At 42.7% G+C, this 18,363-nt stretch overlaps 1 protein-coding gene across 1 annotated transcript in view; it reads right to left on the bottom strand.

Annotated features, from left to right (window-relative positions):
* Positions 1–4,192: 4,192 nt before the first annotated feature.
* Stmn2 (stathmin 2) overlaps positions 4,193–18,363 on the bottom strand; it is a 56,620-nt gene continuing 42,449 nt past the window's right edge. The window contains exons 4-5 of the mRNA XM_004639752.2: positions 13,445–13,636; positions 4,193–5,560 (exon numbers count right to left, since the gene is read on the bottom strand). Of these exons, the coding sequence (XP_004639809.1) occupies positions 5,501–5,560; positions 13,445–13,636 (252 nt within the window). The 3' untranslated portion in view covers positions 4,193–5,500. The remainder of the gene's footprint in view (positions 5,561–13,444; positions 13,637–18,363) is intronic.

Here is an 18,363-nt window from a genome sequence, read left to right as displayed (position 1 = left end):
TAGCTTCAGTGATGTGGCTGGAAGAGAAATGGGTTTGCAAAATGGTGAAAAGAGTTTAGCCTGCTAATATTCATAATCAATCACTCCAAAATCCAGGAATATATAAAGCACATGACCAGCTGGGCATAGTGGTGTACTCCTATACTTTTAATTCATGTGAAGTTGAGAAAGGAGGAAAAACAGGAACAGGAAATAATCCACTGGGGATATAAGATGGTATTGGTTCCTGGGCAATGTAAACCACCAGTGTACTTCAATTTCTGTTGCTCAATTACATTTCTAGTTCCAAGAAATAGCTGGTCACTGTGTTGCACATTGTAACAAACACAGGGTGCCAAGGGTGGGGCCAGCACCGTATGTGATGGCAGGGATTGAACCTCAGTCCCTGCGTTTGCCTACGCAGGCACTTAGTCTGCTGAGTTATCTTGCCAGCCCTGGACCCCAATTTCTTTGGGAACAATCCCGATTGAGTCTGCAGGCATAATAAAATTGTTTCTTGCTTCTAAACCTTGGTGCTTGGTCCGAACTTTTCTGTTACACCAAGACAGCCTGGACTACATGGTGAGACCCTGTCTGTCGCAGAAAACAAAGTTGAAAAACAAACCAAAAACAAAAACAATAAAACCTCCTAAATTCCTAAAAACCAAAGGACAAACAAAAACATAAATTGACCCTTGGGTTCCCAAGCTTGGTGGGGAACAACCAGACTGAGAAAACTGCTTAGATTCCAAGGGGGCCTTCTAGATGTGTTAAGGGAGAATGAGGGGACAGGAAAATCTGCTTAGAGGACAGGCTGAGAGCCATAGAGAGCAAGGGATTGGGGAGCTCTCTCTCAGCAGCAGAGACAGGCTGTCTCAAGGAATGTTTTGAATACTAGTGTTGAGCCCCAAACAGGTAAGGTCCTTTGTGGAAGACTTGGTTCCCAGCCTGTGGTGCTATTGGGAAGTGGTGAAGATTTTAAGAGTAGGGCCTAGTGGGAAGCCCTCAGACCACTGGGATATGGCCTCCAATGAACACTTTCTCTTAATAAGTTGTTTATGTCAATGTTAGTCACAGTAACAGAAAGCTGACAGTACAACAGGGACCTCACCAAATAAGGGAGCAGCATTTGTCAATATTTAGTTGTTCCATACATTTTTGGATATAGAAGAGATAGGAAAAATGGGTGAGTCATCATGTTAATGGAATTTTGTGAATTTTTACAGAACACTTCAAAGACATTTTTCCAATTTAAACAGCACAGAAGAAACCAAAACTGTTTTAAAAATTTGTAAGTGGAATCAGGCTGTAGAGTAGATAATTCTTCCTTGCAAAGAGCTCTCAGTTTATTTCTGAGGGTGCTGGGAGCTCCTTCAGATGTTTTAAAGCCTTCCTAAAATACAGTGAGCCCCCAGTTTGCAAACAAATTCTATTGCAGTATGTTATGGTTTGTGTCTAGTTGTCCCCTCAAAGCCTCATGTAAGTTATAGGGCAGACAGGGCTGGAGGAGCAAAGAGTGGCTTGAGGGGTGGGGCCAGAGGAGCTGGGCGGGGCCTGAGGGGCGGGGCCAGAGAGGCGTGAACTGTTAAACTGGCTAGCCTGTGCTTTCTGAGAGACGTAGAGAGGGTCATCCTGGACATGGCAGCGCCCTAGCCTCTCCTCCAGTGTTTTGAAACTTCCAGTAACTGTGAGCTAAATAAACCTTTCCTTTCCTCATTTTGAATGTTGGGTATTTGTCCCAGCAATGAGAGAAGAGTAGCTAATAAACAGGAGATGTTTTTGTTAGGGACTAGGAACTATAAACTGAGTCTAGGAGACATCACCCGAAGCTTGTTCTTGTCCTGCCCTTGAGCCAGATTGGAAGGTGGAGACTCCCTGTTCTTTCCTGATCCGAGTATGAAGCCCCAGGACTAACGACTGCTGTGGTGCTCCCAGAGCAAGGTAAGACCTGCTGGGGACAATGAAGCATCTGGGAAACTATAGCTTCCTCATTGCCCACCCCCCATCTTTTTTTTTTTTTTGCGGAACTGGGGATTGAACTCAGGCCCTTGCGCTTGCCAGAGAAGCGCTTACTCTACTGAGCCATCTCCCTGGCCCCTGCCCTCCCCCACATCTTATATGCCCTTCTGAGAAGGGTTTAATCCTTCCTATCCCGCCATAGTCACCATTACTGTCCCTGGAAACACCCACTGCCCTTCACCTATTGTCCTAGACTCAGCTGTAATGAACAAATACCAAGTTCTGGGTACCTTGTGGCCTTTTGCTCCCTGAGACCAACTGGTCATCTCAGATCCCTACCTGCGTCCCTGTTCTGTCTCTTGCTCTTTCTTCCCACCATGCACTATAACACCTGGCAGGGGGTTGGGGGACTCACTGCAGGGGGTGCTGAGAACTGGCACTGTGGGAAGGATCAGTAATTGTTCCTAAACTGAATTTATTCACAACCTGACAAAGTGAGTCTGTGGCACACCTGTGACCTGTGAACGTTCCAGTGGTTGCAAGTTGAGGACTTCCTGTAATGAGGGAGGGAGATGCTAAATCAGTCTCTCTGACCTCATCTGTTTCTCAGCACTCTTCTGGCGCCAAGGTGCACTGTTCTTTCCTTATATATTATCTCTCCAGGTGTAATTGTTCATTTTTCTTTTTCTTAGGTTTGTGTTCCACTCCCAGCTCTTTGAGTAAGATTAAATGAATTTCTTTTTATGCCTTGCCCCTCATGGAACCTGCCCTGCCTGAAAGAGATACCTGCAGGTTGGCAGCCACCTACTTGGATCAAATCCATCACTTATATGGGGGATTCCCAAATGAAGGCTACTGACAAGTAGAATGGGGAATGTTCTAGAAATGCACATTTTCAGCCTTTGGCACAGAACAGGAACTAGAAATTCTGGAAGTAGGCTCAGCAATCTGTGATAGTCCTCCGATAACTCTGAAGCATGCTAAAATGTAAGGACCTCTGGGCTGGGATAGCTTCATAACCTGTCCTCACCAGACAGGTCAGATATGAGAATCATCTGATGCTAGTAGTAAGGAGAGAAAGTGTGAGAAGAAGCATTTTAGTGTGGGGCAATTCACTTACTCAAGTGTCGTCCAGGCTGGCTGTAAACTCAGGGTGGGTGATCCTCTTGCCTCAGCCTATCAAATACTGGGATTATAGGTGTGTGTCACCACACCTGGTTTATTTTTTTTTTAACATTTAAGATTAGGTAGTCGGACTAATCAACCTTTTAGTTCAGGGACTCATGCAGTAGTGTGAGATATTTTTCAACTGTTTTTAATATTTCAGGAATCTTCATTGAAATTACATTTTCTCTTAATATGATACATGGACCAACCCATATATCTTGTTTTTTATTTTAGGGACAAAATAAACTACTGAGCTGTGAATTTGTGATAATCTGTGGTCATGTTCTCCGGGCTTTTAACCAGATCTGGCCCAATGAAATCGTTCAAGTAATGCTTTCAACACTAAGCTACATAAAAACAGTGTGAAAATTACAGCTTATTTCATTCTGATATGACATGGTGATATTTTGGTGTGTGTATCATTTGTTGCAGGGTGTCAGAGTCCCACAAACATTACAGGATATTCCATATAGGAAGCAGGTGGCCTGAACCCCACACTTGGCTTGTTAGTGTTCCCATGGAAGATATTCCAGTGTGCTTATTCATAAATCTGCATGGTTTCAATTACTTATGAGTTTTTGCTAAAACTGGATGCTGTGTTTTTGGTCCTGTAAAGATCCATCTGGGTCATTGACGGACCCTGCTGTGCCCATGTGTGCAATATGTTTATTGGCAGTACAAACTTGGACACTTTGGCATGGAAATCACATCTCAACAGACGGCCTAGGCTGGGGGAGACGTCCTGTGGGTGCCCCGAGAGAAGCTGAGATGGTTCCAGGAATCGCCTGGCTCCATAGCAGCACCACCCCAGCATCATGAGGCTGACCTTTGGGTTGTTCTTCCTTCCTCTGTGTTGTTAAGAGGAACAGGTTGAAGATCTCTCCCACTGTGTTGGCCCTGTATAAGGGAGGGAGGAAGAGGTGCCACCCGCTGCTCCAGAAGGAGAGTGAGGCAGCGGGGCACTGGCTTCCTTTGAACTCATTCTTGTCTCTTTGCTGTGAGACTGTTCATTCAACAGCCACCCACTGAAAACTTGAACACTAACACACGAGAACCCAAAGGGGCGAGAGAACAGACCAAACCTTTATTAGTTCACAGAACTCCAATTCTTTATTAATCACAGCTTGCTCACAATGACATACAGGAAAATAGCACTAATGAAGAGTAAATATGCAGGCAGCAACCTTCAGGAGTTAGGAGTTGGGAGTTGGGGGAGAAACGACTTTAAAACTGCGACAGGTACTTATGGTGGGTATCTGGTGATTCTCTTAGTTGGCACAAATGCCCTGCTTAGCCCCCCCCCTTAACTGCGTCAGCTTCACAGATGGAGTGATTATTATTTTTTTTTAACAGGCAGGATTGCCTCACACTGGGAAGAAAGACCAGCTTGAGTGAAAGTCCGCAGTGTTTTTGCTTTTGTTTGTGTTTGTGTTTTAACGCAACAACCAGCTCACAGTTTCCAAGTGGAAAAATATTCAGTAGCATCATGTACTTGTACTATAAGTAAAAGCTTAAAAGGAACATCATCAATCATGGCATCCACAAATAAGCCACCTGACACATTAATTAATTAATTCATTCCATCAAAAGAACTTAAAGTAGAGAAGAAAGCCCACTGTGTGGAGAGTGGTGTCATGGCTGCTTGAACCATTAGGATATGGATTTGTGTTCAGCACTTTAAAAGGTTCAACTTTTTGCTTCTACCCAGATTGATCTCAGATCTGTCTTCTCATCCATCCCTTTCTAAAGCCAAAGCACATTTGTAGCACATAACCCAGTGAAAGCAGAAGTCATTGCTCTCCTTGGTTGTTTATCTCAGACTGGCTTTGTAGTTCCTAGGCAGTAAGTAGATTATGCGCGAACAAATGTGGAGGTTCACAGGGAATCGTAACACCTGTGATGTAGGTAAGGTCTCAGTCAAGCTCAGAGATTACAAAGTCACCTAGGTCATCAGGCAATGGTGGGTTTCTAGCACCATAAGCTGTCTACTGACCTCATTTTCTGTTGGAATGAAAAGGGTAGGGAATGGAGTCAGACATGGGGAGCTTCAAAAAGAACAGAACTAGCAAATTCATCTGAGTGGAAAGACACAACATCAAAAGCCTGTTACAGGACATGTAAGATTATGAAATAACTTGCATAATGCAATACTTGAATTTTTTAACAAAAATGTAAGTATTTACAAAATAAGATCCAAGGTATTTTTTAAACATCAAGCAAAACATTCTGCAAAGAGATCGCATTGATTTTTTAAATTTTTGATTTTGTTTTTTGTTTTTTATAATGAGTTCTTTTTAAACCATGTCATACATTTCCCATACTGATATCGCATGATCCATTATAATATAGGCAGGGGGATTTACTATTGGTGGGGCGTGCCATACCCTCCGTCGCTTCAGCCAGACAGTTCAACCTGGAGTTCCTTGTTCCTGCGCACCTCCGCAGCATGCCTCTCCTGCAAGACACAGGGAGGAAAGAAATGTGACAGGACCCTAGTGCATGTGTGCGCCACTGAGAGCCAGGAGGCCGAAGCCATTAGAAGTGACCTGGGCTGTCATCTGCCTTTAGGAATTTACCCCCTTTCATAAAAAAGCAAAAACATAACCCCCAAGAATGATCACACTGAAGATTTTAGAAGATTTATAATTTCTTTAACAAATGTTCAACATAGGTTTTTGTTTAAAATTGTGATGAAAAAGTCATGATTAGGAGAATTTTGAATAGAATGATTTATATAAATTCAGAGAACTGCGATAACACACCAGGTTCTTGGTCCCGTTGCTTGTAGCAGTCTGTCCTCTCCCTCAGTATGTTCAGGACTTTGGGCACTTTGGGAAGATTATACCCCACAGGAAGGCCTCCTTGTATACTGCTTCTTAAACCCTCCCTGTCGAGGTCCTTCACACCCGAGCCAAGGGCTTTTCGTTTTTGTCACCACTCTTTTCTCTCCCACACTTGACATTTCAGTTTAATGGCACAATCTTCTATGGAGTTTTTAGTGATCAGATTTTTAGTCTTTCAGCCCTGCTAGCCAGGATTATCATCTCACTCCTGAAGCCCTATGGCAATCAATCCTTTTTCCATGAAGATTTTCATGAGCCTGCAAACCAATCACATTGTACTTTTGAACATCTGCATAATCAATCTTTCCTTTTGTGCAGCAGTCACTTTATTCCAGTTTACAAGCTTTCTCATTTTTTGTTTCAGCTGCTGTACTTGATTGGTTAGAAGCTCTATGAGGGCCTGAACTGTGTTTTCTCAGTTGTGTTCCACTTGCAAGCCTAATGGAATAATACAGGTACGAGATTGGCAATGTTTATTTACATGAGGAATTGAGGGAAGAGCACGGAATATATATCTGCATCGACACAGATCTTAACCCTATTACCGTCCTCATGGTACAGATGAGGAGAGGCGTTAACGGCCAAGAAACTTGCTCAAGTTCACAGAATTAACAAGGGTAAGCTGTGATGCAAATCCAGAAGGCCTGGATCCACATCCCACTGTCTTATCCACTGCTGTGTGATCTCAGTGTTGGTGGGATGAGACAGTTGTACAATTGTATAGAAAAATGTGTCTTTTCAATTGCAGGTTCTGGGAGGAAAAAAGCATAGAGTAGTGTTTGCTTTCTTCAAAGATACAGAATTGAGGAAGCAGGAAATTCACTCTACAGAATTTTGAAGCTATTTTACTTAATTGGTTTAAATAAGCTTATTATATATGTTCAAGACCAGGAAGAGGGATAAAAAGACACATATAGAGAAATCAAGTCCTGGGTGGAAATGTCCTGGGGGAAATTAGCGTGGGTGCAGCTGATTCTTCTTTTAGTTCTGCTATTATGAGGGAAAAGATGTGCAAAATCTTTTTCTCATAAAGAAAGAGACTAATTAGTGAGAACTGAGCTTTTATAATAATTGAAGAAAAGCCTCAAGTTTGAAGATTTGCATAAGCTCAACTTCATAACAGGAAGAATTATAATTAGTATGGCTTGTCTACTTTGGAGTATGCTTCTCACACTCAAAATTAGTTATAATGAAATGGATTGTGCCACAGGAGAGAACAAATGTAATCTGTGAGCTTGAGATACATGAAAGATGGAAGTTCAAATAAATGCTTTTCAGTTTCTAAAAGAACAATTGTTTATTTTCAGGCAGTTTAGTCAATCCATTGTTGAAAAATCTGATCCAAATTATCAAATATATACTCATGAAATGTTCACTGTATGTCCAAATGTGTCAGGGCTGGTGAGATAGCTCAGTATACTTCAGCACCTGCTTAGGCGAGCGTAGGCAGGCTCCCAGGGACTATGGCTGGATCCCCAGTGCCACACAGCCCCACCTGCAGGACGAGCTGAGCCGGCCACAAAAAAACTAAAACAAAATACTATTTATAAAATGTGAACGAACCACATGCAAGAAACAAGTGATTATCCTCACAGTTGGCGAACTGCTTGCAATTCTCCGGAAAGCTCAGGTCCAGAGATACCTCTGAAAGGTCATGCTTGGAATGCCTGTCATTCTGGCCTTCTAAATATGTACTGCTATCACGTCATACCAATTACTGCGATACTGTCTCTCAAGTAAATGTTTTTTTTTTTTAAAAGAAAGGATAATACATGAAAACAAGAGACAAGAAAAAAATGTCATAGGACTGTCCTGCTACAATGCTTTATATGGTTAGATTTCTAAATTTCTGTGTAAAAATATGTAATTACTTATTCCCAACCAAGAAGCTCATTGGGAACACTATTCACGGCATTCATGGTGCCTGACTCTTGCCAGGCGCTGTCAGAAGTCCTGGTCTGGGCAGACCCGAGTGTATCTAAATGTAGGGTGTGGGTTGCAGGTCACCCTCCTCTCAGTTGGAGGGAAGCAGTGTCAAGAGTAGTTTTCAGTTATATGTAACTATTTCTTGGATATGAAAAATATATATGAAAAGTGGTTTTTGGAAAAATTCTGATGCACAGTGTGATTCAGAAGGAAGATTTCTCTACTTGAAGGTAAGACATATGAAGTTTTGTTTTCCTTTATCACCGATTTCCCTTTAAACTTATCAGGCATCTGATATAAACAGGGATCTTTCACTAGATGATGTAGGGTATCATCTACCTGTGGACTTCTGTTGTTTGAGCTTATTTAAATGCAGAGGGAAGTCACCCCATCTGGGAGCCCTCCTCTCCATAATACTGTGCACCTATACCAGAAAGAGGGGCCAGGAGAGTTGAGGCACCCCAGAAGTTCCCATTTTCATGGTGGTTATGGGGTCATGAGCAGCCGTGGAGTACAACTTCAGTGCTTCTGCCGAGACTGCTGAAGGCGCAGAGGTTAATGACAGACAGACAGGAGCAGCTTGAGCTTAGTACAAACGTGCAGGGTCAGGAAATCTGCATTAAAATCTAGCCCCTGCAGTCTGCTTAGCTTTGTGATTCTGAGTAAATCACAAAGCCTCTTTAAGGATGTGAAATGGGGCACGAAGAGTATTTCCTTCTAGCAGGGCTCTTTGTATTAAATGTGATAGTACTTGTAAACAGGCCTGCTCAGGGGTGGGCAATCAATAAGGCTAGTTTTGTCTTCTTTTCCCCTTTCATCATTTATTCATCAGACATAATGTTCACACAAATAGCACTTGTGAACCAAAACAACAAGAAAACAAATGCAAATCAGATGAGAACAACTAAGGTTAAAATAAAGTTGATAATGGTTAAGATCTATACCTAAAGAATTATATATTATGACCTCATAGAAAAAGAGTAATGCAACCTTGAAGAAAAAGTGAGCTAGAAATGGTGGTGAAGGCCTATAATCCCAGCACTCAGGAGGCTGAGGCAGGAGGATAGCTGCGAGTGCAAGGCCAGCCTGGCTTACACAGTGAGTTCAAGGCAAGCTTGAACTACACAGAGACCCTGTCTCAAAAAAGCAAGCAAACAAGCAAACAAACAAACAAACAAACAAAAACAAAGTAAAAGAAAGAAAAAATATTTTTTATCATTTTAAACCACATTATATTACATGATGCTCTTGTCACTAAAATAATGACTGTTTTGCTCGATATTTGCTAGAAGTGAAACTACCAATTATACTGAAACTGTTCTTTATTTTCTAAGTACTGTTCTTGTTCAGTAGCTAGGGAAACTACTGTCAGGTTTTCCTGGGTTATTTACCTCTCTTTGCACACAAGTGAAAGCTCCTCTGGTGTTTGCTGTTATGAGCTGGGCTGTCAGTGGGACAAGTGGTAAATTTTCTGCAGGGTGCTATGCATGTGTTGTTAGGAAAGGCAGGGACCATTCTAAGGAAGCAGGTGTCTCTTTACTTGTCCCTACTCAGCAAGAACGGGTGTTACCTACAGTGTGATATCTTTAGTGGCTTAGTACTTACTGTGTTTAGCAAATCATACCACATAGCATACTGTTGGATAATATTATATATTGCTGGATATTATCTTATCTGCATTGGTAAGGAGGTGGTTGGTAAATATCTTATGATATCATATCCCATTCCAGGTTCCTAATCATATAATATGGACTCAATACATGCTCATTGAATAATTAACTCACTAATAGTTATCATTTCAGGAGAAATCATCTTTTGATGTGGCCAATTTCAGAACAGTATGTGTTATAGTGATTGCTTTCACTATTTTCAACATTATTATTATCATCAATCTTCTTTTTAGTTTCTAATCTTACAAAAGTAATTTAATGAAAGGCAGGGACTGATCATAACAAAAAACTTACCTTGTCCAATTTCAGGAAAAAGAAAAGTAGCTTTAGAATACATTTAGATTCAATATGGAACACCAATTCAGAGACTTAACACATCTGCAATGGAAGTAACTCTGGTGCACCTCAAGGAGTATCTCCGCTTTACTGAGAGGATGAAAGAAATCCTGCCTGATAGTCACCAAGGATCCCGTTAGATCTGATAACCAACTCTTTAACTAGGGACACCAGGAAAAATGTGGTCCTAGAAATGATTGGGCTGTATCATTTGACAGGGACAGATGAGATTTAAATCAAAACAGGTTACAAACCACTGGCTCCCAAACATGACTGTATATTGGAATAACATGAAGAATAAAAACATAGATGTTATGTCTCCTATAAATATTTTACAGCATGGCATGAGGAAGTAAAAATCCGTCACCTGGCTACTTTCAGGAAAAGTTGCATGTACATATGCAGATGTTATGAGTTGCTACCGAAGATATGTTGGATGCTTAAACTTATTTTTTAATTTAATTTAATTTTTTTTTGTATTTTAGGGAAGGGTCTACAGGGTGTTCAAGATCTCAATACTAGGTCAGACTCATAGTGATGTGCCTGTTTATAGCCTCCCAAGAGCTGGGATTACAGGCACACACCACCATGCCCAGTCTCAAATTGCTGTCTCTGCATATCCTGGGGGCGGGGCTCGCATGGCAGGCCTGGATATTGAACCTTTGAGCCCTGCACCTGCATGCAGGTGCTTTAATCCACTGAGCTATTTGGCTGGCCCATGTGGATGCTTAAACTTAAAACATTATTACAGTGAAAGACACACTGCCATTAATAGCCCTCCTAATACTTGGAACACATTTCTATTTTTCTTATCACTTTCTGAAGCAGTTCTGAAGTTCCTCTTTTGTGAGTGCCTTCAGCTGTGCTGTTGTGGTTGTCTCAACGTCATGGATGGATTGTGAAGGGTTAATTTTCATGGTCATTTTGAATTTGAGGCAGAGCCAGAGGCCATGCAGTGCTAGTTCCAGTGAAGCGTGGAACAGACGCCCCACGCACGCACGATGTTTTCCTGAGTCTGCCTTTGTGTTGCGTTGCACTCAGCAACAACTTTCACTGTATTTTTTTTTATCACATCTCATAAAAACAATTACCAAAAAAGACTTGCACAACTGCTGCAGAAGGTGGCAAGAGGGACAGAATGCATATGCTGGAAGTGAAAGGGGAGTATTTTGAGGGATCAGTGGGACTGCTTTCTACTATGTCATGTTCCAAAAGGGCTATTCTTGATATTAAACCTAGTTTTAGTTCATGTCTGCAGTACACAGTGATTACACTTGCTGTGGGGGGTTGGTGCAGGGGCGTGATGCCTCTTATTTCTATTTTTATCTCCTTTCCCTCCCCCTCCACCGATATCGTGGTCCCTTTTTCAGGAGATCTCTCTGCCTGTTTCATGCTATCTTTCATTTTGCTCTACAATTTGTATTTAGGGTTTCTTATGTAAGAGAGAGCAAATGATATTTAAGCACATGTATCTGATTTATTTTACTTCACATTATGGTCTCAATATGCATCCATTTTCCCACAAAGGACTCATGTTTATCATTCTTTGGGGGATATTTAATACATTTAGAAAATCAAATGTTCACCATAAATTGACTGGATTATGTATACAACTGGGGGGAAGGGACTAAATTTGGTGAGAGGGAAGATGGTGCAGAAAGGAACTAGGTATGATATAAGTGAAGATAAAAAACAGAGAAAAATAAATTGCCTATTAAAAGCCTGCAATTTTGGAAATAGTGAAAATACAGAAATGTTATGAGCTATTTTATGATTGAAATTGTGAGAAATATGCTTTGGGTTTGCATACGGTCCTGGGTTTGCATTCAAAACTAAAAGTGTAATTGAGAATGCTGGAGTAAGATCAGCATATTTCCTTCCAGCAAGTTCACTTCATTTCTTCAGGGCCCAGGATGGGGAGGGGGAAGCTGAGTCACAGACATTGTACCTAGAACACACAGTGGCTCTTTTCTGTCCATGGTACCAGGATCAGTCAAACAAGAAGGTCCTCAGTTCTCTGGAAAACTGTAAACTGAGGGCAAATGGAGAAAGACTGACTGGATAAAGGTTGGGAGTGTAAATTTTAGCAGCTGGGATGTTGCTCTCCTGTTTCAAGAAAGCGCTTATTTTGGTGGTAGCACAGTCTACACATCACCAAACACTACGGCCTCCTCTGCATCCTGACCTGACTCATTTGGTGAAGATGATGGCCTAGTTCTGAGAGTCTGGAAACACTAGCACAGAATCAAAAATTTCTTCTCAAGTGTCAGCTGGTGGCCAAGGCATCCAGCGGCCACCCTGGCTCCTGCCCATGTCCTGAGGACTTGTCCCTGCACTTCTGAGAGCCTCTGTGTCACTTCTTCGCTGGAACCCACACACCTTTCACAGTACAGATTTCAAAACTCCTCGGCAGCACAGACACCTGTGAAAACCTCCACAAAATTATATTGTAAAAGTTTTATCTGCATGCTTTCTTCTGGCTTTCACCTAACATTTATGTCAGAGAATGGCATGAAAGTGAAGCGTGACCAGAACTTCAGATAAGGCAGGCTGGACCCTCAACAAGACCGGCCAACTCTAAGAACTACTCAAACATGGGGAGCCACCGTGCCTGAACCCCTAGTGATTCGATGACACTCACGGTTCTTTTTCTCTGAGACTTCAGTGCCTAGCACGGAGCAGTAGGCACTAGAGGGAGGAGATGGTCAGAAGAGAACTAACGCATCTTTCTTTTGAAGTTCCTATTTTTTAAGCTTACCTGACTTTTAGAATTGGACAGCTATACTTTACATATCAAAGGAAAGTTGTTTTAAGTCTATACAATAGAAAGAAAACATTTTTTTTAGAGGAACTCCAGCACTGTGCATCCAGAATGATGGACTAAAATGTCTCTACAGATTGCTGAGAGAAAGGGTACCACAACCGCAGAACCCGATGAATTGAACGTCAACTATCAGCTCCCCTTTGCTGTGGTTCCATGAGATATTATTATACTTGATTTTCATGTAGGGAACGAATGGGCTTATTGCAGTTCATAAATACTCTAACCATCCCTGAAAGACAGGTTTTTCAACTTAATACTTATATTAAATATATATTAAGTGAAATATCATTAATATACTATATTAATATTAAATACGAATATAACATTATGTATATAATATTTCCAATTTAATATTTTTTTCACTTAATTGATATATATTCCTTTTTTTTTTTTGTGTTACCAGGATTGAACTCAGGACCCTGTGCTTGCCAGGCAGGCGCTTATTGTACTGAGCTATATCCCTGGCCCAATCGATTGATTCTTAAGGTTTGTACAGGAGCCTTACACATGCCCATTCACTGCTGGGAAGTTTGACAGAATTCTAGTGTTAGTTTGGGTTGCAACTTCTCTGCGTATGGTACCCCTGAACTGAGTCACCGTTCCCTGTAGATCCCGCGGGTGGAGTTAAGTGCCCTCCCACCAGCAGCAGACTTGACTGTCTGGTGCCCGGGTGGGCGGGCCTTCACCCGACAGGGCTGCCTATGAAAAAATTAGTCTGCTCAGGACTCGGATGTGATTACCTTTTCCTGCAGACGTTCAATAATGGCAGCTAGATTAGCCTCACGGTTCTCCTTGATTTGTTCCATTTTCAGGATCAGCTTCTCCTCCGCCATCTTGCTGAAGTTGTTGTTCTCCTCCAAAGCCTTCTGAAGGACTTCTCGCTCGTGCTCCCGCTTCTCGGCCAGTTGTTTCAGCACCTGAGCCTCCTGAGACTGGGGAAGAGAAACGCACCTTTCTTACAACTGCCTCAGTGCCGCCCTAGCAGAGTAACACTCCACAGAGTCAAGGGAGGGTCCTATTCAGAAGAACAGCGCTTCATGCCTTGAGTGCTGCTGTCCACTGTATCCTCACTCACACAGCTTGGGGTTTTCCTCTGGAGTGTAGTTAGCTGGGAAATGTGGCTAGCTAAATTTTCAGCTGTGAATTTTTTGGGACAGATTGTCTTAGAAACAGAAACATTTAACCTTCATGAGGGATTTTTAAGTAAGTTGCTGCTAAGCAGTTATGTCACAGGAAATGCTATAATTAATCTCTGGACGGCAGCATTTCATGGAAGCCTGAGGAAAATGGGCAAGAACTGGGGCCAGGTTTTCCTTTTCCTTTTGGTCTTTTTCCTGCTCCATTGTTTTTTATCTGGGCCTTATACTAAGCTTTTCTACTTCTGTCAGTCAAGTCAAATTTGTTTTTTCTTTTTATTTTATTCCTACCCCTTCTTTTTTCACGGTGAACCAAATTCATGAATGGAAGACAGTGTAAACACAACATCTACTTGGCTACAGAGAGCAGAAAGTCTTTGGATTTTTTAAAAAAAATATTCTGAGTGATCCCTTCAGCCATGTGGCTGTTCTGTGAGTACAGCAAAGAGAATATTGCACCAGACACGGTCCCCTCACACAGCAACCTGAGCACTATAGTTGTCCGAATGGCTCCCCCGTGTGAAGTATGTTATCCCTGGGCTGCCTGATACAGATGCCGATGCCTGCTGTTTACTCCAGTTTCTGCTCGGTGGGGCCCAGGAATGTACAGTTCTGATAAGCAGCCCCAGTAATGCTGCTGTAGGCTGCCTCCAGCTACTTTCTGCAAAACACACTGACCCACGCCTTTGTGTCAGCTCTCTTATGACATGAGTCTTACCTCTGTTGGTGACCTGGATGTTTTACTTATATCCTTTCCCTGTTTATTTTCTCTTCTATACTATGAAGCTAAAGGAAGTCTTATCCAACACTGACCTATCAGGGCAAACGTGGGTTTAAGGCCAAACTACGACACACTCATTATCGCCGGGCAATTTCTTAGTCTTGGCTGAGGCTCCGTGGTGAGCCTCCCCTGGAGTCATCATCAGTGTAAACATCTACATTTCAGTCTACAGCTGAAGATCAGAAGAGCTCCCTGTGGGATTTAAGTACTGACCATTACTGAAAATATTAACAGGAAAAATTTAGTGGATGGTAGTGGTTGTGGGGGCTTATAGACAAGATCTTCTTGAGTAAGTGTTAGGGGGCTTACAAAGAGAAGAAATCACTCTTCAGCTAAAATTACCCTGAAGAGGTAACATATATGATACAAATCACACAGGCTCATGAGTTGTTTGATGTGTTTATGCCCAAGTTTGCATTCAGAGTAGGCTTTGGCTCTCTGAAGATTAGATATAAAATTCTAGGAACCAGCCCTGCTTCTTTCTCTGATCCTTTAAAGGTTTTACTAATCTTTAGTAAACTTTTAAAATGAAGTCCTCACATCCTTTCTTTGCTTTAGCTTGCAGGAAAGCTAATATGAAAAACAGCAAGAAAATGTCGAAATAACACAAATAGGGCAAATGGTACCTCGGTTCATACGCTTAATTCTTTCCACCAGTCTGGTCACAAGCTGAATTGGAGAAGAAGCAAACCAAATTTCCCCACAAGGTCAGCATTGAGCCTAACCTTAAATTTGATTCAGTTCTCATCCAATTTGGGTTGTGATCAGAACTGTGGCAAGAATTAAGCTCATACTGAAGCTTTGTGGTGAAAAGAAAATCAACACATTTTCAAGCTGTTGCATTCTCCTGCCGCTAGGTGGAACTGTTAGCAAAGCCCACAGATTTTGCTTCTCTAATGTGTGTAGGGGAGGCTGGGGTGGGAGTAGGGAGAGGTGAAGAGGGAGTGAGAGAGAGGGAGAAAGACTTATCTTTTCTGACAAAATCCTGTCTGGATCGATGCTTCATGGTCATTTGCGTCAATGCAAATATCAAATAAGTGTCTACTGAAAAAAAGGGTGTTATTATTAACAATAAAGCTCAGGATACATGAGAGCAGGAGATGATGCCCATAGCACACTGGCACGGCTAGTCAACTGAAAAGGGGAGCCTCTGCTCAGCCCCCTGGATTACGGCCAGCCAGCGGGCTGTGCTCATGGCCGAAAGCGGGCTAAGTCCTTTCCCAAGGCTCCCTGCTGCCCTCCACACATATATCCATGTCCACTGACTGGAGGATCTCACAGTGAGGTGAGCGGCACCGTGAGGAAGAGGAAACAGCTTTGGGTCTCCATTCTAAAGCATTCCATCTGTGTGGTTCCCAGGCCAGGGAAGGAAGGGTGAGTTGCTACCCAGCCAGGTGAGATGGGGAGACTTAGGCTTCTCTTATACAGCACTGAAGTCCATGCAGGCAGCCCTGAGAAATAAAACAGAGCCAAACAAACCAAACTAAAGCAAAACAAACCTAGACTTAAAAAAAACAAAAAAACAAAAAAACAAAAAAAACTCTTCTGGTATGAGGCTTTTTAGTTTTCCCACCCGAACACGGTTAGTTAGGTGCTGTATTCTGAGCAATCGGACCCAGGAACTGCAGCTGCTGGCGACAGGTGCACCGTGAGATTGCTGCTCTGTGTGTTACCAGTGGCTTCCTCCCTCTCCTGCAGTAGCTCCGGGATTCCAGTGCTGCTCTGGCAGGACCCCGCTGGCTTCCTTGTGGCCATGAGCATAACAGTCTATTAGCCTTTATAGTGCAGCTCTTGTCACATGGGGACATGAGTGCCGGCCGGCCAGGGGCTCTGCAGGCTTGTGTCTGGGCCCCATGTTGTACAGTATGAGCCCATCTTGGTGCCGTGGAGGTGGGCTCAGGGGCAAGGGGCCCTGTGTCTGCTGCTCTTCACACTGGGTCAAGGAACAGAGCGTTACTATGGGCAGTTGTCAGGAGGCCGCGGCACTTGCCAAAATTTTTTGTTTTCAGATGTTCAACTGAGCTTTCAGACGTTGAGCTGCATTTTTAACTTAATATTTATGTTTCCATTCTTCATTTCTCTGAAATATAGCTCAACGTAAGAGGAGATGTTGGAGGGAAGGTATTGAGAAGGGAAGCCTTTGAAATGAAGACAGTAATAGAGCAGTATAGCTCTTTGCTAGTTTGTTGCTTTGGTGGGGCCCATTTGGTCAGCATGAAGGAATACGCCAGGGTTCCCGCTGTGAGTACGAGAGGAGTCCCCTTATGAGTACTGTCTCTGGACTTCCTGGAGTGCAGCGCGTGGCTCACTTTGTAATGCCCCCCTTAATGAGGTTAGCTCCTTTGCAGCCACTGGGGCTAAATGAGATTGCACAGCTTAGGTGTCAATTGCATTTTTTAGTACAGCTAATGGAGTGAAACAGAAACAGAAGGCAGTAGACAGCACCACCTCCCTACTGACTGGCAAAGACCTGCTAGACACGCCAGGCCATCACCTAGGGGTGCAGACCTCTGGGGGTCTTTTCCTATACACTGGAAGGGAATGTTGTATCTACTGTCATCTCAACTAATGCATTTATGAGAACTAATAACTCTCTTTCCAATATTGCAAGCTCAGGTATGGGATGTGGCTTTAATGATGGGGGGAAATGCTCGTGGCTCCCTACTGGTCCCTGCTCATACGTACTGAGTCTATAAACACTGTTATACGGGGAAGCAGGAGCCCCTGGTGTGGGAGTCAGAGCACTGCCCCTCTTCACTCAGTCTCACCTCCAGCAGTCACTCCCTGTAACTCCCTGACTTCATTACTGGGAAGAAACGGATTCTTACATGCATGCGGTTGAATCTTCCATTTGTACCTTCAAGGAAGAAAATGAGTTCGGCTTTATTATCTGCGTCCTACCACATGACCTGAAAGGAGTGCCACTGTGGAATGGAAGCAGGCGAGACCCAAGGTGGAAGTGTCTGCCTTCACTCTCAGTGGAAGCGAGGTTCTCATTCCACGGTCTAATGGGTATTTTTCCTTTATACCTCGGTTGGGCAGATTAGCCAAACTGAGGGGCTGGGTGGAATAATAGTCCAGAGAGAGGGACTACTAAGGTTATTAAACATAAATTGTTCAAAGAAAGGGTAGCAGGCCTCAGAGGAGCATTTCTGAACAGCGTGTACCTAACGTAGAAGGTCGCTGCAATGCTGAAATAGAAAAGCAGGGCAGAGGAGCTGATATAATGCAAATGTGAAGGCAAAATATAGAACCGTGTTGTTCAATGTGCCCTCCTGGGAGAAACAGGGAACCTTTTCTATCTCGCTATTGTAGAAGCAAGGCTTGTGTTACTGGTGAACACGTTTCCTAGGCATAAACCTCTTTTATGGAACCTGAATAATTGCAGCTGAAGTACCTGAGGGCAAGTCACGAGACAGGGAAGAAGAGTTATGGTGCGCTCAGGAACACTTTAACATTTTCCAAAGAGGTTAATTACCATTTCTTATATTACTGAGTGTAAGAGTTTAATTACTGCACAAATGAAATGGAAGATAAATTTGAGTTAATTGGTATATAAAACTCATTTTCCTTTATGTACACATAAGAGATTTAAGACTATATTTGAAGGAGCACTAGTTTTCCATTCACTTCTGAAGGAAACACATTTATGCCGCTTTATTTTCTTTTCTCTTTCATCATCTGGGAGCACACTACTTGCTATTTAGAACCATTTATCAGACGTCAAATCTCCGAGTACCGA

Source organism: Octodon degus, unplaced genomic scaffold, assembly GCF_000260255.1.
Source record: "Octodon degus isolate 3935 unplaced genomic scaffold, OctDeg1.0 scaffold00114, whole genome shotgun sequence".
Classification (NCBI taxonomy): Eukaryota; Metazoa; Chordata; class Mammalia; order Rodentia; family Octodontidae; genus Octodon; species Octodon degus.
This window is presented reverse-complemented; position numbering and strand designations above follow the sequence as displayed.